Source organism: Cydia amplana, chromosome 2 (genome assembly GCF_948474715.1).
Source record: "Cydia amplana chromosome 2, ilCydAmpl1.1, whole genome shotgun sequence".
Taxonomy (NCBI): Eukaryota; Metazoa; Arthropoda; class Insecta; order Lepidoptera; family Tortricidae; genus Cydia; species Cydia amplana.
The window spans coordinates 18481961-18507768 of NC_086070.1; the positions used below are offsets into that span (position 1 = coordinate 18481961).

At 37.6% G+C, this 25808-nt stretch overlaps 1 protein-coding gene across 2 annotated transcripts; it reads right to left on the reverse strand.

Moving 5' to 3' along the window:
- Positions 1-281: 281 nt before the first annotated feature.
- Positions 282-22364, reverse strand: LOC134659548 (soluble guanylate cyclase 89Da-like). Of its 2 annotated transcripts, none has more exons than XM_063515225.1 (14): positions 22196-22364; positions 10354-10431; positions 9108-9811; positions 8353-8546; positions 7986-8110; positions 4288-4419; positions 3942-4043; positions 3638-3804; positions 2977-3253; positions 2579-2719; positions 1953-2076; positions 1458-1567; positions 904-993; positions 282-422 (listed from the first exon to the last, which is right to left on the reverse strand). In XM_063515225.1, the coding sequence occupies exons 1-14, from the start codon at positions 22235-22237 to the stop codon at positions 321-323; spliced, it is 2388 nt and encodes a 795-aa protein (XP_063371295.1). In that variant the 5' UTR covers positions 22238-22364; the 3' UTR covers positions 282-320. The 2 variants fall into 2 exon arrangements, with proteins under 2 accessions (XP_063371295.1, XP_063371287.1); XM_063515217.1 differs by lacking the exon at positions 22196-22364 and adding an exon at positions 12216-12314.
- Positions 22365-25808: the final 3444 nt, after the last annotated feature.

The window sequence follows — 25808 nt, forward strand, 5'->3', positions numbered from 1 at the left end:
GTACGCGTTTATAGCTTTTTTGTTCCAATTATCAAGCAAATCATTATTGATTATTGGTCAAGCAAATCTTGTCAGTAAAAAAAGGCGTTAAATTCAAATTTTCTATGGGACCATATCCCTTCGCGCCTACATTTTTCAAATTTGCCGCTTTTTTCTACTGACAAGATCTGTTTGACCCAAGTATAAACAGTATGCACAATTGCACAGTAATCATAGGTCAAAGTAATTTGGGCCAACCCTAACCTAGGTAGGTATGTATTCCAAAGTCACATAGGTAAGGAGTTATGGACCTTAAGAGGTTTCTGTTAGCATCGAAGGCCTCAGGCGTCCCCGCAGAGGGCAGAGAAGAGCTGCAGCGCCTCGTGCGCCTCATCCTCCTCAACCTCGCCCTCTAGCCAGAACGTTTCCATCATGCCTTTGCCCTGCAAAAATGTTTTAGTCCTTCATCACGCGTTATAGTACCTAGTCCCATTTTTCCCCCCTTGGACACAATTGGGAATAAGTGCATTCATATGAATCATTCCCACCTGTCCCCGCCTCATGTATGGCGGCAGTCACGTAGGGCGTGGACAAATGGGAATACACCACTTTATAAGGAGAATATCTGAGCACCGAGGCAGGGCTGCTCACGACTCTGCGCTTGTAGGTAGGTAGGCAAGTAATAAATATATGACAATAGTGTAAGGATAGGTATGCGATACAGATAGATAATAAGATTAATAAGCGAGGAGCCCACTGTCAGTCAGACATGATTAGACAATACAATTATAGTCATCACGTTTTGGTGAAATTAACACTTTGTATCCTTCTAGAAACCAACTAAAAACGGCGCAGATAATTTTTTACCTAGTTTTTCGTACTTACTCAGGAGTCATAATATTACAGAATCGAATAAGTTTATACCTTAACTTTGATTAGTCCGCGTCGCCGTAGTCTGAAACGGCCGGCGGGGAGCTGCGCCGCCGTAGCCGCTGATATTTGGATGCGACCCGGCTACATTGTAACAGCCAAAAATATATGTACAATGTAGGTATTATTAAATAATTTACAATGAAATCAGTTATTCGATCTGCGTAAATATGGTACGTGATTACGTGTTACGTATTCTAAAATTCATGTTCGTGCCATAGTAGGACTTACATATAGGCTGTAAGTAATGATACATCAGTGTTTTCGGTGCGGGAATGATTTTGTGTATTTATAACTTTGTTTATTGTAAAATAATTACCAAACTATGAATTAAACGTAGGTAGTAAGGTCCAAATGTGCTTAGAGATGTTAAATTAGTATCGTTTTTTACAGTTTCTACCTGTTATTTGGCTAGTAAAACATTCCCGCACCGAAAACCCCGATGTATGGCTAATGGCACTGATAGTTGAAGCCAGCCAGCCGGGCACGGAATACATAAGCCAAGCGCTTAAATGCCGTATAAAAAGGTACATGTTGATCAGAATCACCTCGGACGTAGTCTGCATGCGACTAGCGGTGTTCACGGAGTCGCCCACTAGGCAGTACCGCGGTAACTTCAGGCCCAGCACGCCTGCTACGCAAGGGCCCGAGTGAACGCCTGCAAAAGTACAAAGAGCAACTTAATTTGATTCCTACATGAGTGGCGATGTTTATTGTGGTCAAATGCTTTCCTATTTCTAATAAGAATACCGGAGTTCATTAGAAATGGCCAACGATGTAAACGATAGTAGATTGTTCAAGAGGCTAGAAAGTGAGCAATGGATATTATGGACAAGTTAGTTTGAGGGATGACCCGTCAGGGGAGTCTATCTATTGCACTTACTGCCAATTCATTACAATTTTACGTGAAATGTTTTTGGTGGGATACATTCGCCATTATTCATTATTCGCCATTTCTACTGAACTCCGGTATAGGTAATAATTAGCAATTCTCCTTTAATGGCTTCGAATTTATTGAGGCGTCTTCTATGTCTTCTACTCACCGATGGTAAGACGTGGCAGCGAGCGTACTATGGCGAGCGCGGCGCTGGCGACGGCGGCGGCGTGCGTGCGGCGCCGTTCTGGCGCGCCCGCTACCAGCATGTATACCGTGCCTACCGTCTCCACCTAACGAACACCAACATACGAAGTTACTTTTAGGCAGCGCATTGGACGCAATACGCGGTGAGCGAAGACCATTCATACATTGCGCTCGACCAAATGTATGAACGGCCCTGGTTTGCTGCTTACCGCGCCGCTTGCGTCCAGTCCGCAGCCTTATTATTAGGTTGTTTGAGAGACTATAATACGTATACTATAGATTTTAAAACCAGGATGTTGTAAACTACAACTCAATGGTGGATAAAGTATATAGGTACCTACTAGATGGCGTTATTGTTTTAGCAAAGTCATGTTACCAAACGAATGCAAAGCGTCTCCATTTTAGCTTGGGCAAAAATGATTTCGTATGTTCGGCTTTCTTCTCTACAGGTTGCATTTCTCGTGAAATTATGTGAGCTTTTTATATGGATTTTTGTCGATTTAATGTGTGGAGCCATGGGGATACGCGAGACCTACACTCACTTTAGTTGCCAATGATATTACTTATGTTATAGAAGGTGTATTGCACCTTGTAGACGCGATGCGCGTCCAGCAGGCGGTCGATGCGCGAGTACACCTCGTTCATGTGCGCCACCGTGTGCATCACGTCGGCGCGCGTGCCCGCCTCCGGCAGCTGCACGCCGCAGAACATTATTGTCACGTCGAACGCCTGCAGCCAACATATTCTAACTTTTATCATATAACCACTTTTTTTTTAAATTCATGTCCAACATAATAAGTAACTACAAAGTAACATATACCTATGTGAAATTCTAAGGCCACGTTCGACTAATCGTTGACTTTCTGTCAGTTCTTTTCTGTATTACGGAAGGGGGACAGTCGTGAAACAGAGACTTATTATTAGGCTGATGACATAATTTAAAAAGTCAATATTGGAGAGACTAGAGAAAACTGAGATATATTAACCTGACAAGCAGACATTGCGTCTTTCCCCGCTCTTAAATGGTCAACGATAGCTTTCGGTATCATAGAGTAGAGCAGCTGGTCACTCCGTTTCTTCCACTGGTCCAGCAAGCGACACGATTTCTCCAGCGAGAGACTCCGGCTCTCTGCCCTTTCGAACAGGAGCTCCAGCTTGGACAGGTGCTGCCAGCCGTGAAGAATCATCTCTTTGGAGAGCCCGTGGCCGTTCATATCGGCTAGGTACAAGTCTGCCTGTTTCAACTCGTCGAGGCCATTAAATCTGGAAACGGAAAAAATAAGTTAATAATAATCCGTAGACTAAAATGACATTTCATAGTATGAACATCATGTGTCATTTCATACTATGAAATGTCATTTTAGTCTACCGAATAAAAAAATAGACTTTAGAAAAGAACAGGTCAATCGCAACTATCGCAAGACAACTTAATTCCTATCAGCTGGCCGACTTGCAAAACGGTTCAGTTGCTAGTCAAAAATTATTTGACGTGGCGTAAGTCTTTGAGACCTCTGACTCTACACAATTCTCTTAAGTCTGAGATTCAGATTCGGACATTTGGGAACAAACGAGGCGATTTCTTCAGGTATGGGGTCTCTTAGAGCTCTTGCGCTCTGTGAGCCGCGACGCGCAGTGAAAATTACTTACATTGGGCTACACAGGAATATGAGCGCATCGATCTCCTCAAGGAAGTTAATCGGCCCCTTGAGTAGGATAGCCTTCGCGCCTTGGGAACCACGACGCGCGTCTGCGGGGCACTTGCCTCGCCACCGCATCAGCTCCAACTCGAACATCACGGTTTGCATGCACACTACCTGAAAAAAAAACAAACCAAAGCCAACTGTAAGTGTTTAGATAAAGGGACCCTATTTCTTATGGACATTAAGTATTTGCTGAAATTCCATACAAGAAGTGGAATGTACCCCACTGTAATAAAGTGGTTGTGACATACCTTGTCCCAAGTGAATGAAACTTTTGGTTTTCTCAGGCGTAGTATCTCTGAAATGGGGGATTTGACCATACTATTGTATGGGCCACCCCAAGCTGAAACGAGCTGAAACCGAAATTCATCAGGTCAAATTGATATTTTTGTTGAACTAAAATGTCGAAATATGCGAGGGTTGATCAAACCTTTTTTCATTCTAATAAAAATTGACAATATTCAGTCCATTCGCATAAACAATTTTTGGTTGGGTAGTGGTCACAAAATATGTATGTTAAAATATTTATGTAAGTCATAATTATCCTTGTGAGGTAGATCAGGAAATGATCGAACAGGATAGTGAAATGGAAGTTACCCTCTCGCCTGCCTTCATAATTTTCATCCTTCTATCCAGTAGTACTCCAAACGGAAAGAGTTGCAGCAGCAGGACCACGGGCACGGGCGGCAGCGCGCACGGCAGCGACTTGCGGAGCATCAGTGACTGCACCTGCAATGTTTATTTACTCATTAGAATTCGTCCTATATTGACATGTATGTTTATTGTATTGTATGCGAAGACATAACAAGCAAATCTTAGAATTTTGATAAACATTTGTTTATGTGGTACTTTTTTACCGAAAAACGTCATATTTTAGATTGTAGATTAAATAAGGTATATATAGGTAAGGTAAGATACGAATCTAAGAGAAATCATTCACACACGTTACGCAAGGAGAAAATCACACTTCCTGGCCAAGGCAAGACGTAAAACTTTAGACAAACCACGGGCGGTAATTCATAAAGCCCCAGTTCGCATATTTATTTTATACAAACACCTGCGATCTGGAGCATTCACGAATTCACCTCCCTAGGTAGGTATGTAATGTACTGTCGATAGTAATTGTCATCGTGGGCATCGTGGCTACATCTCCTGCACAGAAATTCAAAGGCTCTGCACGTTTCGGCTGCGTTCTGTCTGTCTCTATTTGAAGAAGTGATTCATGATCCCTGACATCCGTCAAACATATAATCCAGTAAATTTGTCGAATTTTGTAACGTGGCTCTTCTGCGTCAAATCCGGTAGTTCTGATTTATGCAGACTTATTTATGATGTTGGCCCAATTAATAATAGCGCAACTTTGTCAAAAAACGAAAAAACCACGAAAATTTATGTTTTCTTTTAGATTTGGGCGATTATAACCCTAAAAGACTAGTTTTTGATAGTACCTTTTCAGGGCGTTTTTAAAGAAGACAAAATTTTCTACAAAACGACACTAGAATTATCTCTGTAGACTGAATAGTTACCGAGATAAAGCCTTTCAAAAGTTTTTAATTTTTGAAGTGAAAACTTCTTAGCGGCGCTGGGCACTTTTTGAGGTGAGAAAAAAATGATAAACACGAGACACCGTAAGACGGACACGTGACCTGATCGAAAAACTGTTACATGTAATGTCATTGAGTTTTTCTTTATTGATTTAAATGCTATCTAGTGAGTTTCGCTCTAACTGGTATTAATATAACTCGAGTATTAACAGTGATGAGCTTAGGGGTTTCAAGTAATTAACGCTAACACTAGATGGCGTTAACCTCAATTATACATAGTGCATTTTGCACTAGTCATTGAGTTTTCACTTCTGCCGGCACTACCGGAGTGCAACCCGTTGTTTTTTTTTTAATTGAATTCGTAGGCTAAGTGAGTATTCACTTTTGTCTCGTGCGATGCCGCTTGGCACGATTGTTCCTAAGGTCAAACAAAGCTGATTTGGCCCTGTAGCCACGAGATCGTACCGTGCCTACCCCCCAAAAAGGAAGGGGAAAGGTTTGGATCCCCAGGTCGTAATCTATGCTATATTTCTTCCTTCATTAGCTCTTTCTTCATTAGCATTTTACGATACGTGTCCCGTGGCCCGGTAATATAAGGATGCTCATAAAGTCCAAGGTTTTATTTGAACAATAGTGAAGCACCGCACCAACCATAGTGAACAATACTATACAATACAATATATCGTCACAGTTCACATTAACACCCCATATGGAGCGATTAACGTCCTTTGTGATAAACTTAATTGATTAGTGTTCACATTATATTGATTAGATATTTCTATTTATCAAATTAAACCCTCTAGTCGCCTAGACGCCTATACAATTAAGGGCCTTGTATTTTGAACTAATTATTATGATCAATCAAAATTGCATTTGTCTTGGTATGTTTTGATTTGTGGGAAGCTACAGGTTATATCTACTACATCCCTACTTTCAAAACTCATCATTATCATTCCATGCAGACGAAGTCGCGGGCAGAAGCTATAGTCAAGGTATAAACATGACATTTTTATGTGGGCCACGCTATCTGCGTAAAAAATTAACTTAATGATCAGGCACTCTCGATCAGTCATCCCTTAGCTTAACACATACATTATATAGGGTATTTAAGTGTACCTACCTAAAAAGGTAATAAAGTTAAAAGGGCTAATTATTGATTAAAACAAATAGGTATATCGTCCCGACTTATTTTCCCGTAGGTATACCTACCTACTCGTACGTGGCGCGTGGTATGTACGTGAAATAACTGTCAAGAAAATAATTTTCAATACCAAATTGAATTTATTAGCATCTAAATATCACGGATTTTGCCAGTTCGTACGTATCTACGAACCAGCCAGCCAGCTACTACTTAAAGTTTAGTCAAGAGATTCAAAACTAAATCAATGAAATGTATAAAACTACCCGAAGCAAGTAACAATAACTCTAGTCTACTTAGCGCCACTTGCACCATCCCACAAATCCGGGGTTAACCGGTTAAACCGTTAACCCAGTGTCAAATTGTACTGGTAACCATGGTAACTCCAGGCTTACCCGGTTAACCCCGGGTTAGTGAATGGTGCAAGTGGCCCTTAGTGGATACCTATATACTTACATTTCTCCATTTAGTGTGGTCTAAATACGAAGCACACTAAATTCGCCCAATAGCTTCTCGAGTGGCATAACAATGAGTCAATTTACATTCAAGTGCCTGCCGACCAATAGAGACATTTGGAAAGGCTTTATAATTATACGCTAATGCGAACTCCTCGCGCCCTCGAAACCCCCCATAACTTGTTTACAGGCCAAAGTATTGGTACCTAAGTACCTAAATATTATTGGAAATGGAAATCGATTCCATAAAATTCATCCAAGGAACGTGATAATAAAGCCACGTAGCACGGGTCCCTTGTCAATCCTACTTTGATTAAATTTCAAAGACACCGACGACGTAAGTATGCAAGCTTACGTTGCCCATTCAATATTTGCATACGAAAACACACATAACCTACGTCTTGAGTTAACTAAGGTTAACTTAATACGTAGGTTATGTGTTTTTTTTTTAGTATAGTAAAGTTAGTTTATTTATGATTATATTTGATATAACAGACTAGCTTTCATTGTACCTTAAGCGCATCTGGGTTTTACTGTTTATATAACCTAAAAGTTATACTTTACCTAGCTATAACGATAACTATAGATTTTACCAGCGGGTACGGCTTACTCGTATTGCTTCCATTTCCCAAGCGATTATATAAAGAAAATATTCATATATAAAAGATTGAAAGCACCAAACGGTGGGCTGGACAACACAAACAGATATTGTTAGCTTAGTTTTTTAATTACTTACTAAGGAAAGCACCTGCCTACTCAGGGTTAGTCACAGAAATCGAAAAAACGTGTCTGAAGATCGAAGAAGAGTAACGAGCGTTAGTCTGATTGATTACAACCACAAATGAAAATAATTTTCTTTTAGTCAATGCCGGAAAATATCACAAATGTCTTATCATATAGTTTTGGAGTCTTGGTTCAAAAGTTAAAGTTAAAGTTAAGGGGCCTAAAGCAAAAAAAAAAAAACTGGGACACGCCAAATTTTCATAGGTACTGTTACAATTTGGTATTTCATTTGGGACGGAAGGAGGGAAGGACGGAGGGAAGTTTCAAGGGTGAAATTCGGAGCGTCCTGAAAAATTAATGCCTAGATGAGTACGAGTAATTGATTGTCCCTATGTTTTCCCCAAATATTAATCTATTGATTATGTACTAACTTACATAGTCACTGTTGTCGAACTCGAGCCGCAGCACCGCCACGTAGTAACTCCCCTCCATGCTCTCTTTCACGATGGAAACCTTCAGCTTCAACGAGAAAATGTCCTCGGCTATCTCATACAGTTGACCTGCCACAAATGTTATTCTAATAAGATAATAAATATTACGTTGGCGTGCTCATAGATTATGTATACAGAGAGAGGACAATTCGTATGGGAGACTTTGGTTACATCTAAGTTTTCTGTATTGCGTTTGACATGATTAATCTAGACTACTAAAGTTCCAATGATTAAATTAAAATACCCTATGACATGACACGAGGTATGGCTATCGGCTAATACCCCTGTACAAACGAACGAGAACGAAATACCCATCAGGTAGTGCGCGAAGCCGGTGCGCGTGCTGCTGTAGACGAGCTCCGCGCCGTGGCGATGCGCGCGCGTCAGCTGCATGCTGGGCGAGCGCATGCGCGGGAACGTGAACTGCATGCGCTGGTGGATATTGTCCACCGACTGCAGGAACGTGCAGAAGTAGCGCCCCGTCGCGCGGATCATCTGATCGTATCTGGCACATGGACAGACGGGGCATATAGGTATTGCGTTTGTTTTAAAACTAAGCAAGAAGCTTTAAACCTTTTTTTCATTACCTATTACGCATCTTTAATTGCACTTAAGTTCCTACATAGTTTTTATTGTGTTTTCAGGTTTCAGTCTCCTCGTAATATCTATAGTTGGCTTGCCTGCTCATGTTGGACAATAGGAATAAGAGGTCAGCTTCTCGACTAATTATTTTAAGAAATTACCCCTCTGAGCATTTTATTTTCGCTCCAATGACCCGAACGGCGGCGCGCGATCAAGCCTGCACGTTTACGTGCTCACTTTGATAAATGATTCGCAACGTTTCCCATAGCGTCAAAATACGCGGAGATTTTATCGACGACTGACACGTTATTGGAAAAAGTTTCCTTAGGCCGACAGATGCTGACCTTGCTGTAACAAAAACTTTTGTCTTAGACAATGCTTGGCACTAAATAATACTCGTGGAATACGTAGGTAGGTACGTTTGTTAATAGTAAATACGTAGTAGTTAAGCTATAATAATAGTCGAATATATTAAAATACTTACTCATATTTGCTGAAGAACTTCACGAAACACCTCCCAAAAAAATGCATAACTTTCTCGGGAGTTCCAAACTTCTCCTTCATGCCGGGGAGCTGATCCTCGCGGATAAGGCCGAGGTTCATCCTCGCACTGGGCTTCGCCCCGCTACCGCGACGCCGGTATACATCCATAGCCACAGTAACACTATTCTTCCGAATGGGTTTGGTCTTCTTTCCACTGTCAGACACTGGTGAGGTCGGTAATGAGTCACGAGATTCTTCTTTATCTTCGGGACTAGTTTTAGTGGACATTTCCGACGACGTTGAAGGGACACATGGAAAAGTCTTGTTGTCCTCAAGTTTGAAACCTAAGCTCCTCCTGTTATACTTAAGGATTTCCTGGCAACTGTTAGTAACGTCTTTCAAATTAGTAAGTTCTTCTTTCATATGAATTTTGTCCGCTGATGTGTGAGTTCTGATTTCTTCTTGAGAATGGTATGCTTCTATTTCTTTTTTAGTGGCCGCAGTGAGAGCGTTCGTGGCTGTAAAGGGACACTTGAAGTTTGGGTTCCTGGTGTCGTTGTGGAGGGAAGCGCTGCGCCAGCTGGGCTTAGACTTGAGGGAGGGTTTGCGGGGCGCGGGGCTGCCGGGTGCGGCGCAGGCCGGCTCCTCGCCCACCAGCCGAGCCAGGGCGCTGGCGAGACGCAGCATCAGAGCATCTGGGTATTGCTAAAATACAATACATTTATTCTAATTTAATACCTATCATAATTTATTTCCATGTTTCATGGTTTCATGTCCAATTCTTTCACTATTCAGGCTATCAGACTTTGGAACGTTCTCCCACTCCCAATCAGACAAGCGCAGACCAAATTCACATTCAAGCGCATGCTGCGCAAGTATTTCCTTGACAAACTCTCCTCTTCGTCAACTTAATGATTCACACTAGGTATTTATATATGTATAGTATCTATGTAGGTTTATTTGTATTAAGTATATGTGTAAGTTTATCAATATAGTTTATATTCATAGTGATATAGTCTTGTTTTCAAAATAATTTATTCTAAAAGACACTGCACCTACTTACTCTTTCTGGTTTGACCTATTGGTTGACTGGTAGAGAATGCCTTAAGGCATTAAGTCCGCCATTTGTACCTTCATGTATTGTGCAATAAAGATAAAAAAAAATAGTTATATACATACAGATATATGTACGTTTACGGACTTGCCCGTAAATTAATTTGTAAAGCAACCGTGTGTTTAGTAGGTACCTGAGTAGCGCTGAACACCGTGTTCCTCGCGCCGGCTTCCCGTAGGATAGTCTCCCATATCTCCTCTCCGCACTCTTGCTGGGGAACAAAACAAATCAACACGATTCAGATTTGACCTCAGCTCCGTTGTGACCCATATAAAATAGTTTACGGATGGTTTTGCAAGGTACCTAAGAAAATCAAGGACCAGTATTTTTTTACCTAGGTGACTACATATAAATGATGACGACTGTGTCCGGGCCGGAGCTTCCGGCGCTTAATTTTCCATGACAGATGACCTGTGATCAGGTGAAGCTTTCCATTGAAAACGAAGCTCCGGAAGCCCCAGCCCGGTCTAACGTGAGTCATTCTAAAGTGGTTTAGCTCGGCATGAAATAGAGAGCATTATTTGGCAACAATTTGGACATCGAAGGACGTGACACTCCAAAATTGGGTGCCTATTTTTAACTAGACAATAGACACATTATGCAAGAGTGATAGCCCGATAGTTGTAATTGGTTGATGCTATCCTCGATTATTTTAATATACGGTAAGAAACATAATGCATCACATACAAATAAATCTTGTATGTGATGCATTATGTTTGTTTGTAGGGACGTAATCGCGAACATAATTAATGGATGTCATTTTCAGGTGTTTGAAATCAAAAAATAAAGAATTTATAGTCTTCATCGGGCAATTCGGACATGAATCCGAAATCAAAGTTGTTCACCGTATTAACAATATGTATACCTAATGTCATCGTGTTGGTAAGTTAAAGCTACCTTTTTTATTATAACACAGTTTTTTAATTTTTAATTTAGTTTTCATTAGAATTGTGCACAAGATTATGCCTTCAAATGTATCGTATTCCTAATAACCAATTGTATGTAAGCACATACCTAAACATATTACAAAACTTTATTTCTAAAACCTCTATCAAATTATTTTTAACCATTATTTACAAACAATTGATAGCCAGCTGTAATACTGCAAGTGGGTATGCACTTTTGTAGCTGTGTACATGTACGATCATAAATCAAAATCGTAACTAATTTAATAAGAATGGAGGGAAAGTAACGTAAGTGCCTATACCAACAAGTGGGTATATGCGGCCGGGAAGCAATCTCGACATTTTACCCTCTTTCCTGAAGTGGGAGAGGAGAGGGTAAGTTATGTTTAGTTTAATTGAGTTCGGTTGGCCTTCACCTTGAAGGAGACTTAACAGGGCCATTACGAAATTTAATGTCTCCAATATAATGGCACAAATTTTATATTAAAGGAAAAATTTAAATATTCTCCGCTTTCGGCAAGACCCAAACTTGCGACTTTGGAACACCGATCCAATAATGGCACAGTCGCCATAAGTTATAGGTATTTTATAAAGGGTTGGGTTATGAAGGGGGGTGAGATGGAATTTTAAGGCTACTGCTACAAAAATAATGTATTACAATTTAAAATGGAGTTATAGTAATACTCATAATAAAAACAATCGATCCAACAATCTTCCAAAATCACCTTTGTATGAAATTCCATCTCACCTCAATTACGAGGGACTACGGGGTAAGGTGGGATTTCCTGTTTATCGTCAAAGTTATGAAATGGAACTACCCAAAATAAAATAAAAACTAAAATACAAACGTCCGGAACACTTATTACATATATACACCATTCAGTTTGCATATGTAAAAATAAAATGTTATCGAGGTTTGAATGTCATGTTTTGCCCCTACTCACCCCATTTTGCGGTACTTTGAGAGATGCGTATCGAGTTGGCTAAGTAACATTATTGACGAGTCGACGGAGAGTACATGACTTGACAAGCTAATGGCTTTCTAGCTCCATGTTAATATGTATCAGGAAGTACCCGTATTGTGTCTTACCACGATGTAGTGCTGCACGCTCTCCAGCAGCCACCCGTACATGGCGCTCTACGAGGGCTCGGAGGCGCCGTACACCTTATTTACGAACTTTGTAATTTAAGCATGGGCAAAAATAGTTCAAAAGTTAACTCACAACAGTTATATTATAACTGAATATGTAAAAATAAAATGGAATATTTTTTGCATTAAATAAAGCCTTATCATTAATTATAAATTGGATTGCTATTTGAAATTAAAATACCAAGAAATGGGTTTGGAAAATCCGATAAAAAAATTACACCAAAAACACCTAAAAAATGTTCAAAACTTTTAGGCCTTAATTTATAATTCAAAATATAGTTTAAACGTAGTTAAGTGCAATTACGATTTAACAGCATGGCATATTTACAACTGAACTAACCCAACAATACGAGTTAGTAAGAAGGTTGACAGAGATAAACTTAAAAGGCGAAATTCAACCGTTTTAATAATAATTATGGTGTATGGTCATAGTGCACTTAATGGCGATATCATTGGCAGACTATTAAATGTGATTTGCACTGATATTTTTAAAAGTTTAAAGAGCGGAATTTTCAATTTTCTTTAATTCTCACGATATCTGAAAAGTATAAATATGTCAAAATACAGAGTAGATCTAGCGCCCCCAGTGGCCTTTCCAACTGGTCCGAAATTGTAAAAACACACCACAACATTAAGTTATTAGGACGCTAAGTTACTTGGTTGAATAAACCACCCGTGTAGCCTCCGAGGCTCTCGCGCGGGCACTGCCGCCACGCACGGTGCTCTATAATTCTACAGCCTGTGCTTAACGCCTGTGTTTAACGCTTCAAAGTCTCCAATCCTTTTTCAGGACCTTATAGCCGCTATAAATATAAATTAAGTGTTACCGTTACAACATACACCTATAATGCATTATATTGTTTACGTTGTTTTTTCTTATATTTTCGACATATTTTAATAACATATACCATACCCCTATATCCATTTCGAAACTTATTATTTATTTATTTATTTATTTAATCTTTATTGCACAAAACACAAAAATAATGTACAAATGGCGGACTTAATGCCTAATGGCCTTCTCTACCAGTCAACCATCGGGCCAAACAGAGACATGTAAAATAGGCATTGGCAGAGACATGTATTATGATATCCTAATGGTTTTTATTGCTCTAACAAGAATGAAGACAAGTAAAACGAACGTTTGCGTCACTTTATTCTGACTTGATAGTGGTGAACTCATGGGTGAGCAAGTGGTGAACTCATGGGTGAGCAAGTGGTGAACTCATGGGTGAGCAAGTGGTGAACTCATGGGTGAGCAAGTGGTGAACTCATGGGTGAGCAAGTGGTGAACTCAAGGGTGAGCAAGTGAATAATGTCAGCAACATAAATAGGCTAAACTTTTTTTATCGCTACTAAGTCTTTCGACCTAGTCCTGCATTACCTTGTTTCAACTGTAAATTACAACTATAAAGAAATGATTAATACAAAAACATTTATTTTGACAAAGTAATAAATCAAATTAAGGACACCGAGCCCTATAAATACTCCTTCGTACAATAGACCTTTTCTCTGTAGGTATATCCGCCTCGCGGCAGACAGCTCAGTAATAACGAAAAGCTTTCAGAATCAGAAGGCCTTGTTATTCGCATTTTCAGTCTATACCTATAGGACCTGACGTTTATGAGAGTGGCTCAAGGCCAATCCACTGACACATGGATACTCAATTTTCTAAAGATATCCTGTTATAAATACTATAGATCCAAAAAATACTAAACAACCTGAAAATACATTACTGAACAATACACGCTTGAAAGAAAAATATATTTTACTGAAAAGTCCGACCAACGTATCGGTTGCAGGGCGCGTTGTTGAAATAGATAGGTCACATGAGCTGCCATTTATCTCAATAAGGGGGATATTGCGTATAATATAAAACAACTCTACAAATATTGAATGAATTGCGTAGCTTACGAGGGGAGGCTGAAATAATCGCGGTCTAAGCTAGAAAAAAAGGAAAAATTAAAAAAAAAACTATGCTACTTTTTTCCCCTCCTCTTTGGCAGTTTAAATGTTGCCGCCATTACTAACGATTATTAATGATTAATTAATTAACATTTTCTCCAATATGCTCGGAAATGTTCACCTTATTGTACCAAAAATAGTACGGGAAGTTATTCGTTATTGTCAAACTCTAATTTAAAAAAATCAAACTATCGCACAGTGTGTAATTTTGGCTTCGTTGCGGTCATGTATGGTTTATGTGTTCAATTGATAGTTCTTTCTATTTTAGAGATTTGACAAAGACACCGAAGGTTTTTTTATAATTATTTTCGGAGTTATTGTGATTTGCGAGAAAAACCCATAGAAACCATAAAAATGCATTATCTTTTTTCAGGTGCATTATATGCAAATAAATAAAATATGTTCCCATAAAAGAAGTTTGTAGCCATAATTCTGCAAAAAAACTGCATAAAAAACACGGTACATTAATACACAATTAAGGTTTTTACCAAATAGGAAAAATAATTTTTTTTGGGACAGTGCCTCAATGGTCGCATTTTATTTTGAATGGACTGAATTTACACATAATAACATACTTATATATTAAATGCCAGCTCATAAAAATGAAGGGGTGACGAGATATGAATTTTTAAAATTTTTCTTTAGGGTTGTCACTTTTCTATGGAAATTTAATTATCATGTTCAGTCATATTTATTGATTCTGCTCATAAATAACATCGTTAATTTTGGTTTATTATATTACTTATATCATTAAATCACTCATAACTTTTTAAAACCAAAAGGTCAAAACAAAATTTATTATGTTTGACTCTTAAAAAATTGTGCTACGCAAAAGAACCTTGGGTCATATCTTCGATGAAGAACATTGCGTGGTATTACGCTTCACAGTGTGTAATTTTGGCCCGGCTGCGGCCACGTGTAGTTTATGTGTTTATTCGAAAGAGCTTGATATGGCAAACAATTGATAAAAATTCCCATAGTAAATTTCTGTATACTTTGGAGAAATTATTTTTTTTGTGAAAGGTCAATGACCTTAAGGAAAAATTATTAATTTTTTTCTGCTAAAATATAATTGTTTCTATTTTTGTTAGTATCTTATGTAACGTAACATTGCATTATCTATTCGTATAAAAAAAAATAGGAAATGTAGCTCTAGTATTATAAGAATTATTTAAGATTTTCTTATTTTCACTTTTTATTTATTTTTAATTTAACCTTGTGTCGGTCGCATTTTATTCTTCATTATAAATATGAACAATATTGTTATTTATTATGTCCTAAAAAATTACACACGACAATAGAAGGGGTAGAGAGATTTAGCGTTTCTAAGTATTTTAGAAATTTCTATGGAAATAGGGTTATCCAAAAGTAACCACAAAAATAAATCCAATAAAGATTATAAATGTGAAAGCTTGTATGTTTGGATGTTTGTTGCTCGATCACACAAGAACGGCTGACCCGATTTAGATGAAATTTAGCTTAAGGGGCTACCCGAGGTTTTCGTCGATTTTTGACAGGTTTTGAATCGTATCTCCTTTTTTTGCACTACAGATAGAATTAAAACAAACGGTTATCGGTTCTTTATTCTTTTATCTCCGGTTTTGTCTACCGGATTTTGAAAGAAATGAATACTTATTTTTTTATGACTTTTTTAAACATTGTTTAAAAACACTTTTTTCGTAAGTATCTAGTTTTCTGTGAAGGATCTTACATGTACGAAATCTACATATGTATCTTGACGTCGAAAAACGTGTATTTTAAAATGTTATGGCCAGAAAACCAGTTTTTTAGCCTAAAATTGTTCAACTTTGATGCCAAATATCTCGAAGACAATGAACTTTGAAGTAAATATGGGATATTATATTACTTAAAGCCGTTGCTGTTAATATAATATACAACTAGTTCTTCCTGAACCTAAATTAACTATGTATAAAAACGGGCCCCATTACCAGTCAATAAAAATATATAACAAAATCCCTGATTCTATTGAAGACGTTGAAACTTATAATATATTTCGAAATAAACTGAAATCATGGTTAATTGCTAAATCATTTTATTCTTATCAAGAATTTATGGCATCTGACAATAGTGATACGACTGAGAATTAATTCTACTAAAACCAATAACTTTGTCTCAATGTAATGGAATGATTAAATGAATTATTATTATAAATGAATTGACACTATTATTATTATTTTAATTGATAATGTATTGTAATGTCATCGGAAGTATATTTGGATTATTCAGTGTAGAAATCAAAATTATGCTATGTTATGTTTTAAGGTAATTTTAAGTATTTAGTTTTTAAGATTATCATGCTATACCCTATTCAGGGTCCATGCTGTTACAATTTAAATGATTATATACCATCCATGTACCATGGATTGCAGTAAATAAATGACATGAAATGAAATAATAAGCTACAAAAAACATTAGAAAACTAAGGGATTCAGATCGAAGGTCATTGGCGTGGGGTAGCCCCTTAATGATCAATCATCATCAATAAATTCAATTCTTCAGATGAATTATCATCATCACCTGAAAAAAGATAATGCATTTTTATGGTTTCTATGGGTTTTTCTCGCAAATCACAATAACTCCGAAAATAATTATAAAAAAACCTTCGGTGTCTTTGTCAAATCTCTAAAATAGAAACAACTATCAATTGAACACATAAACCATACATGACCGCAACGAAGCCAAAATTACACACTGTGTGGTGCAAAAATCATAGAATCTTACCCATTGGAATGTTCTCAGAACAAGCCGGTGAATCAAGGAACAAATTTTGGCGTTATGATCGAGAGTATATGGTATACGCAAATTAGACCGTAAAACCACTGTCCTTGACTTGTTTCACCGAGCTTTGGAGTCTTCTGACCGTCTTTTGTCGACCATGTCCGTTGGTGATAGACAAAAAAAAACGAAAACATTCTGCCATTCCAGAGAAAGTTCTGCAACTTTTAAAACCCACAATGGATAACGTACTTATCCATGATGACCCGTCACCGCAAAAATATTCTGCTGATACTTGTAGTGAATTTGAACGGGATACCTCAGTATCCTCAGATAACGAAGATAACAACATCGTCAATTCTTCAGATGATAATTCATCTGAAGAATTGAATTTATTGATGATGATTGATCATTAAGGGGCTACCCCACGCCAATGACCTTCGATCTGAATCCCTTAGTTTTCTAATATTTTTTGTAGCTTATTATTTCATTTCATGTCATTTATTTACTGCAATCCATGGTACATGGATGGTATATAATCATTTAAATTGTAACAGCATGGACCCTGAATAGGGTATAGCATGATAATCTTAAAAACTAAATACTTAAAATTACCTTAAAACATAACATAGCATAATTTTGATTTCTACACTGAATAATCCAAATATACTTCCGATGACATTACAATACATTATCAATTAAAATAATAATAATAGTGTCAATTCATTTATAATAATAATTCATTTAATCATTCCATTACATTGAGACAAAGTTATTGGTTTTAGTAGAATTAATTCTCAGTCGTATCACTATTGTCAGATGCCATAAATTCTTGATAAGAATAAAATGATTTAGCAATTAACCATGATTTCAGTTTATTTCGAAATATATTATAAGTTTCAACGTCTTCAATAGAATCAGGGATTTTGTTATATATTTTTATCGACTGGTAATGGGGCCCGTTTTTATACATAGTTAATTTAGGTTCAGGAAGAACTAGTTGTATATTATATTAACAGCAACGGCTTTAAGTAATATAATATCCCATATTTACTTCAAAGTTCATTGTCTTCGAGATATTTGGCATCAAAGTTGAACAATTTTAGGCTAAAAAACTGGTTTTCTGGCCATAACATTTTAAAATACACGTTTTTCGACGTCAAGATACATATGTAGATTTCGTACATGTAAGATCCTTCACAGAAAACTAGATACTTACGAAAAAAGTGTTTTTAAACAATGTTTAAAAAAAGTCATAAAAAAATAAGTATTCATTTCTTTCAAAATCCGGTAGACAAAACCGGAGATAAAAGAATAAAGAACCGATAACCGTTTGTCTTAATTCTATCTGTAGTGCAAAAAAAGGAGATACGATTCAAAACCTGTCAAAAATCGACGAAAACCTCGGGTAGCCCCTTAAGCTAAATTTCATCTAAATCGGGTCAGCCGTTCTTGTGTGATCGAGCAACAAACATCCAAACATACAAGCTTTCACATTTATAATCTTTATTGGATTTATTTTTGTGGTTACTTTTGGATAACCCTATTTCCATAGAAATTTCTAAAATACTTAGAAACGCTAAATCTCTCTACCCCTTCTATTGTCGTGTGTAATTTTTTAGGACATAATAAATAACAATATTGTTCATATTTATAATGAAGAATAAAATGCGACCGACACAAGGTTAAATTAAAAATAAATAAAAAGTGAAAATAAGAAAATCTTAAATAATTCTTATAATACTAGAGCTACATTTCCTATTTTTTTTTATACGAATAGATAATGCAATGTTACGTTACATAAGATACTAACAAAAATAGAAACAATTATATTTTAGCAGAAAAAAATTAATAATTTTTCCTTAAGGTCATTGACCTTTCACAAAAAAAATAATTTCTCCAAAAGTATACAGAAATTTACTATGGGAATTTTTATCAATTGTTTGCCATATCAAGCTCTTTCGAATAAACACATAAACTACACGTGGCCGCAGCCGGGCCAAAATTACACACTGTGTATCGCTGTCCTGTTCTAGCGGACGGGAATGAAAAAAACACTACAGTAATGACTTATTACTGTAGTGTTTTTTACTTTTTAAGAATTAAAAACGCAAACAGCCAATTATTATAGCCGCGAGCCGCGTCTACACGACATCAGCTATCATTTCAAGCTATAGGATAGAGTGAGATAGTAAGATAAACGACCTTACTTGTCTCGTTCTTACAAGACCGTTGTGCTCGTGTATGATCGTGCGAATACTGCTTAATAAAATCAAAGATTATTTTTATATTTTTTTAAGGATCTCCATCCGTGTTCATAAAGCTTATATAGTTTGTCAAAGGACTTTCTCATTTCAAACATAGACAGAGAGAATCATACTATCTTTGTCTTACACTAGTACTAGCACACGAAAGTAAAGGATGGGTATAGTTCTTACTGACTGACCAATTGGTTTGACCAACTATATTGCACAGTTATATTGAATGAACGAATATTGAATGGTACTGACTGGCAGAATAAGTTTGTACCCTTAACTTTTAAAAATTAATTAAAGAGGGAAATTGTTTTTGACATTTTTGATATGAAGGTTCGATTTGAGTGATGCTTGATGCTTAAATAATTATTATTTTACCTTATTTCCTCGCATGTTTGGAGAAAAGCACTATATATGCCTCGGCAGGAATAGCAATTCGTGGATTCGTCTTCTTTGTCGGACTCCGCTTCGCGTCGTCCGACAAAATCGACACTCATCCACGAATTGCCCTTTCCCGGCCTCTGCAATAATGTACTATTACTTTAATACTCGTTTTAATTTTTTTCTAAGGCCGCGAGCTTTTCAGCCGACCCTCGTAAGTATTCGCTAGGTGCACGACTGGTGCTGCCCTCATTTTGGCAGACTTTCTACGTTAAATCTTATGGAGTAAAATTAGTTCAAGCGGCTGCCGATAGTACTAATGGCGGCCATTCCATAAGATTACCTGTGTTTGTGACGATCAGCGCCACTTCCCCCTCCACCGACTTCGCACCTTGCCAATAAAGAGTCTCAAGTAATGAGACATTATGTGTCCAAAAACGCAATTGAACTAAATTTTTAAGTACAGAAAATTCTGATTTGAGTTTTTATTGATTACTTACATATTATAAAACAATAGTGTTCTTAGGGTAGTTATCTTTATTATTTTTTATTTAGTATTATTAGTCTTTCCGTTCGAGGCGTACCTAGTAAGGGACCTAATAACTAGAACACTGATATTTGACATGGGTAGGGTAGGATTTTAAATGTACGAGATTTTAGATGTGAGACAGAACAGATTATGGGACAGTTACACCAACCACATTTGACAGACTGATCAAAATCACTCGGCAGAGAACTATGAACAATTACATTTAGCGAACGCTTCGCTTTAACGGTGACAGGCGCTTTGGTGCAACCGACCCTAAGTGGCGCATGGAGGCCTAGAGGCATTGGTTTTGACAACAAGTGGGTTGATTTCATCGCGTGCTCGTGATTTACTGATCTGTTTTAAAGAGTGAGTGTAGTGAGTGTGTGTGGATTTACAGTGCACTCGCTTTACAGCAGCATTAACAACTTGGTGGTAATCAGTCGGAGGGAACAACCCGCTTTTATCGCTCACTGTAATATTTAATACAATCTATAGGTACATCTTATAAAACAAAGTGCGTCTGTCTGTATGTATGTACGTATGTTAGTTTGCGATAAACTCAAAAACGACTGAACGGATTTTCATGCAGTTTTCACCTATTAATAAAGTGAGTGAAGGTTTAGGTGTAGGTATAATTTATAATACCTACACCTAAAAAATGGACGGACAACATTAAAAAATGGACGAACGTGGATAACGCAGCCATACTGGCAAGAATGGCTAAGAGTAGGAGAGAGATGGCAAAGGTGGTCGCCGACGTCCGTTAGGGCATGGCAAATAAAGAAGAAGATTATTAAGGCTGGCCGTGCGAAGCCGGGGCAGGTCGCTAGTTTTAAATATAATTAAATCAATTCGAGATATAATTCAAACCCTGCAGCCAGTTAGGTACTTCAGTCATATAAATATTAAGTCTCCTAGCGACAGTGAAGTCATCATGCAGGAGAGTGCGTTTAATTGGTTCGGTGAAACGCATTGGGGCCAATTGGCCATGCGCCCTTCGAAGGACACGGCTCTATTGCCTATTCGGGTTATTGCCATCGTGCTTAATTGGGTTGCAGAATGTTGATACCTTACGGCATTCATTTGAGTCAAGAGTCGGTCTACTGTACATTGTCATTTTTTTTTAATAAGTACAAAATTTATTATATATTATATATATATTATACAAACACAAAGAAGAGGTGATAAAATTAATACCTTAAAACTAAACCTTAAAACCTAAAGGGACTAAAAACTAAAATACTACTAAATATAAAACACCTCCCCCAAATCCCCTGCTTCTGGCATAGACCCCAGAATGCTGGCGGCGTTACCTCTCTGCACCGCCAGACTCAACCTCTGCGCAAAGAAGGAGCCCGCTCTGTGGTCCCCCGAGACACCTATCAAACGTTCCGACACCTTTTTAATAAATTTTTTGGTGTCGGACGACCAAGTTTCCATAGCAAGCGCCGCAAACTCATACTCATTCATTCATTATTCATTCATTGTCATTAAAATTGTACAAACATAGAAACGTGTGCTGGTGAAACTATAATTCAATTAGTGCGGTTCGAGTGCTAAAGTTGACTCCATAATTCCGCGGACTAGATTGACAAGTCAATCATAATATTCATAATGTTTAAATGTAACTTTTGGAGCGATTATTTCTGAAAACATTCACATTATCAAAAATCGTATGAGTTCTTTGTCTGTGATGTTCATAAATCGAAATCGCTTGTAGACCCTTTATAAAAATACAATATTTATGATACTTGCAATGCATTTTATTTTGACGAAACCTGAGGTGGATGAGCTTTCTGTTTGATGACGAAGCCTGCGCTGTGGATCTGAAGGTACCTATGCTGTTATTATTATGTTGGTTTAATAAATATTTTTTTGTATATGATACTTACCTACTTTTACATGGGTAGTGATTGTGCAACATGACATTATATATATTTATTTCGTGAAATACAGAAGTATCAATAAAAGCAGTACAGTGAACCCCACACTAGGCACAGCCTGTATCTGTTTCAATAAAGTAATTTAGAATAATAGGTATTGTTTGCACTTACCGAAACAAAATAGCATATATTCTCGAAAAGAATCCCGTACATCGCTGACGCTTTCACCGAGTCTTGAATTAATGAAATACTGAGACCTGACCTGTGTCACGTGCGGCGGCAAAGCGGGCAAAGGTTCTACTGCATTCTTACTGCCCTTGCCCTACCCGCAATATTGACACTTTATTTGTACACGTTGGCCCTTTAATTAACTTAATTAAGCGAAGTGACACTTTGAGTAATAGAAGGAACTACAAGGGTAGATCGATTAGATTAGACAGAGGGGTAAAGTTACTTAAAAGATTACTTTTAGTTGGAAAACGTAAACAATTTTCGGCAATTTAACTTTTACTATATAGGAAAGCGGGTCAAGCTCTTGCTTATAAAATCCGCCGGCATGGAATGGGGTATGTGGTCTTGTGCCATTTGCTCTCTACCGCTAGGTGGTGGATATTGGGTTAAGCTTTGGCCTGCATGCCAAATTTCATCATTTTTCTGTGTAAAAACTATTAGAGAAATACAAGAGTGATTTCGCTGTATCATTGTATTAATATGGGTATTAAGGAAATTGTAAGGATCACAAAACATGTTTAATCATTCACTGCTTCTGATGACGTTTTAAGTACCTATAGGGTTTCAGTAAGTATATATATATATATAACCTACATAAAATATACTTACTGAAACCCTTTTGTTTAAATATAACTTTGAAGTAGTTCTATCTATTATAGCGAAGCGCATTTATCAGAAGCAATGAAACATGTAAACATTGTAAAGTATCGCAATAATGCTCATTCTTTGCAAAAGCAAAGTATCTCTTTGCTACATTCCGAGTCGATAGCAGTCTGCGAGAAATCTTAGCTAAGATTGGAATGAAAAAAGCGCCTAAAGGAGAAGATATACATTCGTAGTGCTTTAATATGTACATTGTACGTAGGTTATATGTGTGAGGTAAGGTTCTGTACCTCAAGAGGAAAAAAAAAAAGCGGCTAAGTGCGAGTCGGACTCGCCCTTCATGGGTTCCGTATTTAGGCGATTTATGACGTATAAAAAAAAAACTACTTACTAGATCTCGTTCAAACCAATTTTCGGTAGAAGTTTACATGGTAATGTACATCATATATTTTTTTTAGTTTTATCATTCTCTTATTTTAGAAGTTACGGGGGGGGGGGGACACACATTTTACCACTTTGGAAGTGTCTCTCGCGCAAACTATTCAGTTTAGAAAAAAATGATATTAGAAACCTCAATATCATTTTTGAAGACCTATCCATAGATACCCCACACGTATGGGTTTGATGAAAAAAAAAATTTTGAGTTTCAGTTCGAAGTATGGGGAACCCCAAAAATTTATTGTTTTTTTTTCTATTTTTGTGTGAAAATCTTAATGCGGTTCACAGAATACATCTACTTACCAAGTTTCAACAGTATAGTTCTTATAGTTTCGGAGAAAAGTGGCTGTGACATACGGACGGACAGACAGACGGACAGACAGACGGACAGACAGACGGACAGACAGACATGACGAATCTATAAGGGTTCCGTTTTTTGCCATTTGGCTACGGAACCCTAAAAACGGAACCCTTATAAGATCACTTCGTTGTCCGTCCGTCCGTCCGTCTGTCTGTCAAGACCCTTTATCTCGGGAACGCGTGGAGGTATTGAGTTGAAATTAAAACCATATACTCAGCCCCTTGAAGCTGTAAAAAAAGTTACGGCCGTTTATGCCGCGAAAAACGTATATTTCGATTTTTGCGACCATCTAAATGAGTATCTATCTAATCTATCTATCTAATCTAATACCTTTAAACGAGCAATTCTTGTATATTTATTTATTTATATGTATATATATTTCGGGAATCTCGGGAACGGCTCTAACGATTTCGATGAAATTTGCTATATGGCGGTTTTCGGGGGCGAAAATCGATCTAGCTATAGGTTTTATCTCTGGGAAAACGCGACTTTTTGAGTATTTATATGTTTTCCGAGCAAAGCTCGGTCTCCCAGATATTACATATAACTTGTGAAAACTGTGTGTATAAAACTGTGAGAAATTAAACTAGACTGTAACCAACGCTTTCTCTAGACGTCTAGCTTTGAATTGAAATGGTAATAAAAAGAGCGCCGTTTGACCCGCGTAATTGAAAAGCGGTCATCGCCATATCACAGCATTAGCGTTCCGCTTCTTATCGAGCACATGCGTTAAGTAGACCAGCACAAGTGTGGTCTCCGATAACGTATGGTTGTTGTGGACCCAGAGGCCACACTTATGGTGGTAAGCGAAGACGAGTGCCGAAGAAGCGATTTAACAACAAGATAGGAATTGGTGCGCGCCGCCATCGCCAAACTGCGGCCTAAATATTGCCTGAAAAATGGGACTACCAACATTACACGCAGCGGGCTGCTTATTTTTTTTTTCATCTAATGTGCAATTAGATCCATATGAATTTAAGCAACTTTAATAATATTTTAGATAGGTAGAGTCTGACTAAGCTAACTCTATATGGCATTTACAATGACAAAGTGAGGTAATGTCATCATTATATGACAATGTAACGCTTATAATGGCACAAAGTGTAGACTTTGTTCTAGTTACGTCGATGCAATGTTAACTTAGACTGACTCTACATTCATCATATACGTGGACTTATACAGCGTGTATTTTTAATATTACCTCAAACCGTAACCAAACGTAGATTTTACGAGGGGTGTTCAAAATATTCTCGGTATGAGAATGAAAACAAACAAGTACGAAAAGTTTGATATTTTTATTTTTCAATATACTCCCCCCCTATGTTCATACACTTAAAAGATCGATCAATTATTTTTTTTAATCCCTCGTAAAAATATTTTTTATCTTTCGTGTAAAAATGCTCCTCCACTGCCGCCTTCAATGCTTCATCGTCAGAAAATTTATTTCCACGCAGATCCTTTTTAAGATTGGGGAGCAAAAAGAAGTCGCTGGGGGCTAAGTCCGGACTATACGGTGGGTGAGTAACAGTTTTAAACCCACATTCAACAATAGCTGCCTTGGCAATATGAGCAGTATGGACGGGGGCGTTGTCATGCAGAAGCAGAATACCTTTGGTTAACTTTCCTCGCCTCTTTTCTTTAATTACATCCTTTAATTGACGTAGAATGTTAGCGTAGTACTGTCCTGTGATATTTACACCTTTTTCTTTATAATCGATTAGTAATACTCCTTCACAATCCCAAAATATCGTGGCCATGACCTTGCCAGCTGAAGGGATGACCTTGAACTTCTTGGGATGAGCTGAACCCTTAATGTGCCACTGCATGGACTCTTGTTTACTCTCTGGGTCATAATGATGAACCCAGGTTTCATCTCCAGTAACTATTCTTTGCAGCACCTCATCAGGATTTTCACCGCACAGGTCAATAAAATCGGAACAACAAGCTACACGCATGTCTTTTTGAAGCCGAGTCAGCATTCGCGGAACCCATCTTGCACTTACTTTTGACATATTAAGATGGTCATGTATAATATCATGTACGGTACCAATAGAGAGATTGGTTACTTGTGCTATAGATTTTACCTTCACTCGACCATCTTCCAATATAAGTTTTTCCACTTTATCAATATTTTCTTGTGAAGTAGCTACT

Excerpts from the sequence above, each read along its gene's own strand:
- LOC134659548 (XM_063515225.1), bottom strand. The coding sequence starts at position 22,237 with ATGTACGGGATTCTTTTCGAGAATATATGCTATTTTGTTTCG. Across the intron at positions 10,432-22,195 it reads ATATATGCTATTTTGTTTCG|CAAGAGTGCGGAGAGGAGAT; the intron begins GTAAGTGCAAAC and ends TTTGTTCCCCAG. Across the intron at positions 4,420-7,985 it reads AGTTCGACAACAGTGACTAT|GTGCAGTCACTGATGCTCCG; the intron begins GTAAGTTAGTAC and ends TAAACATTGCAG.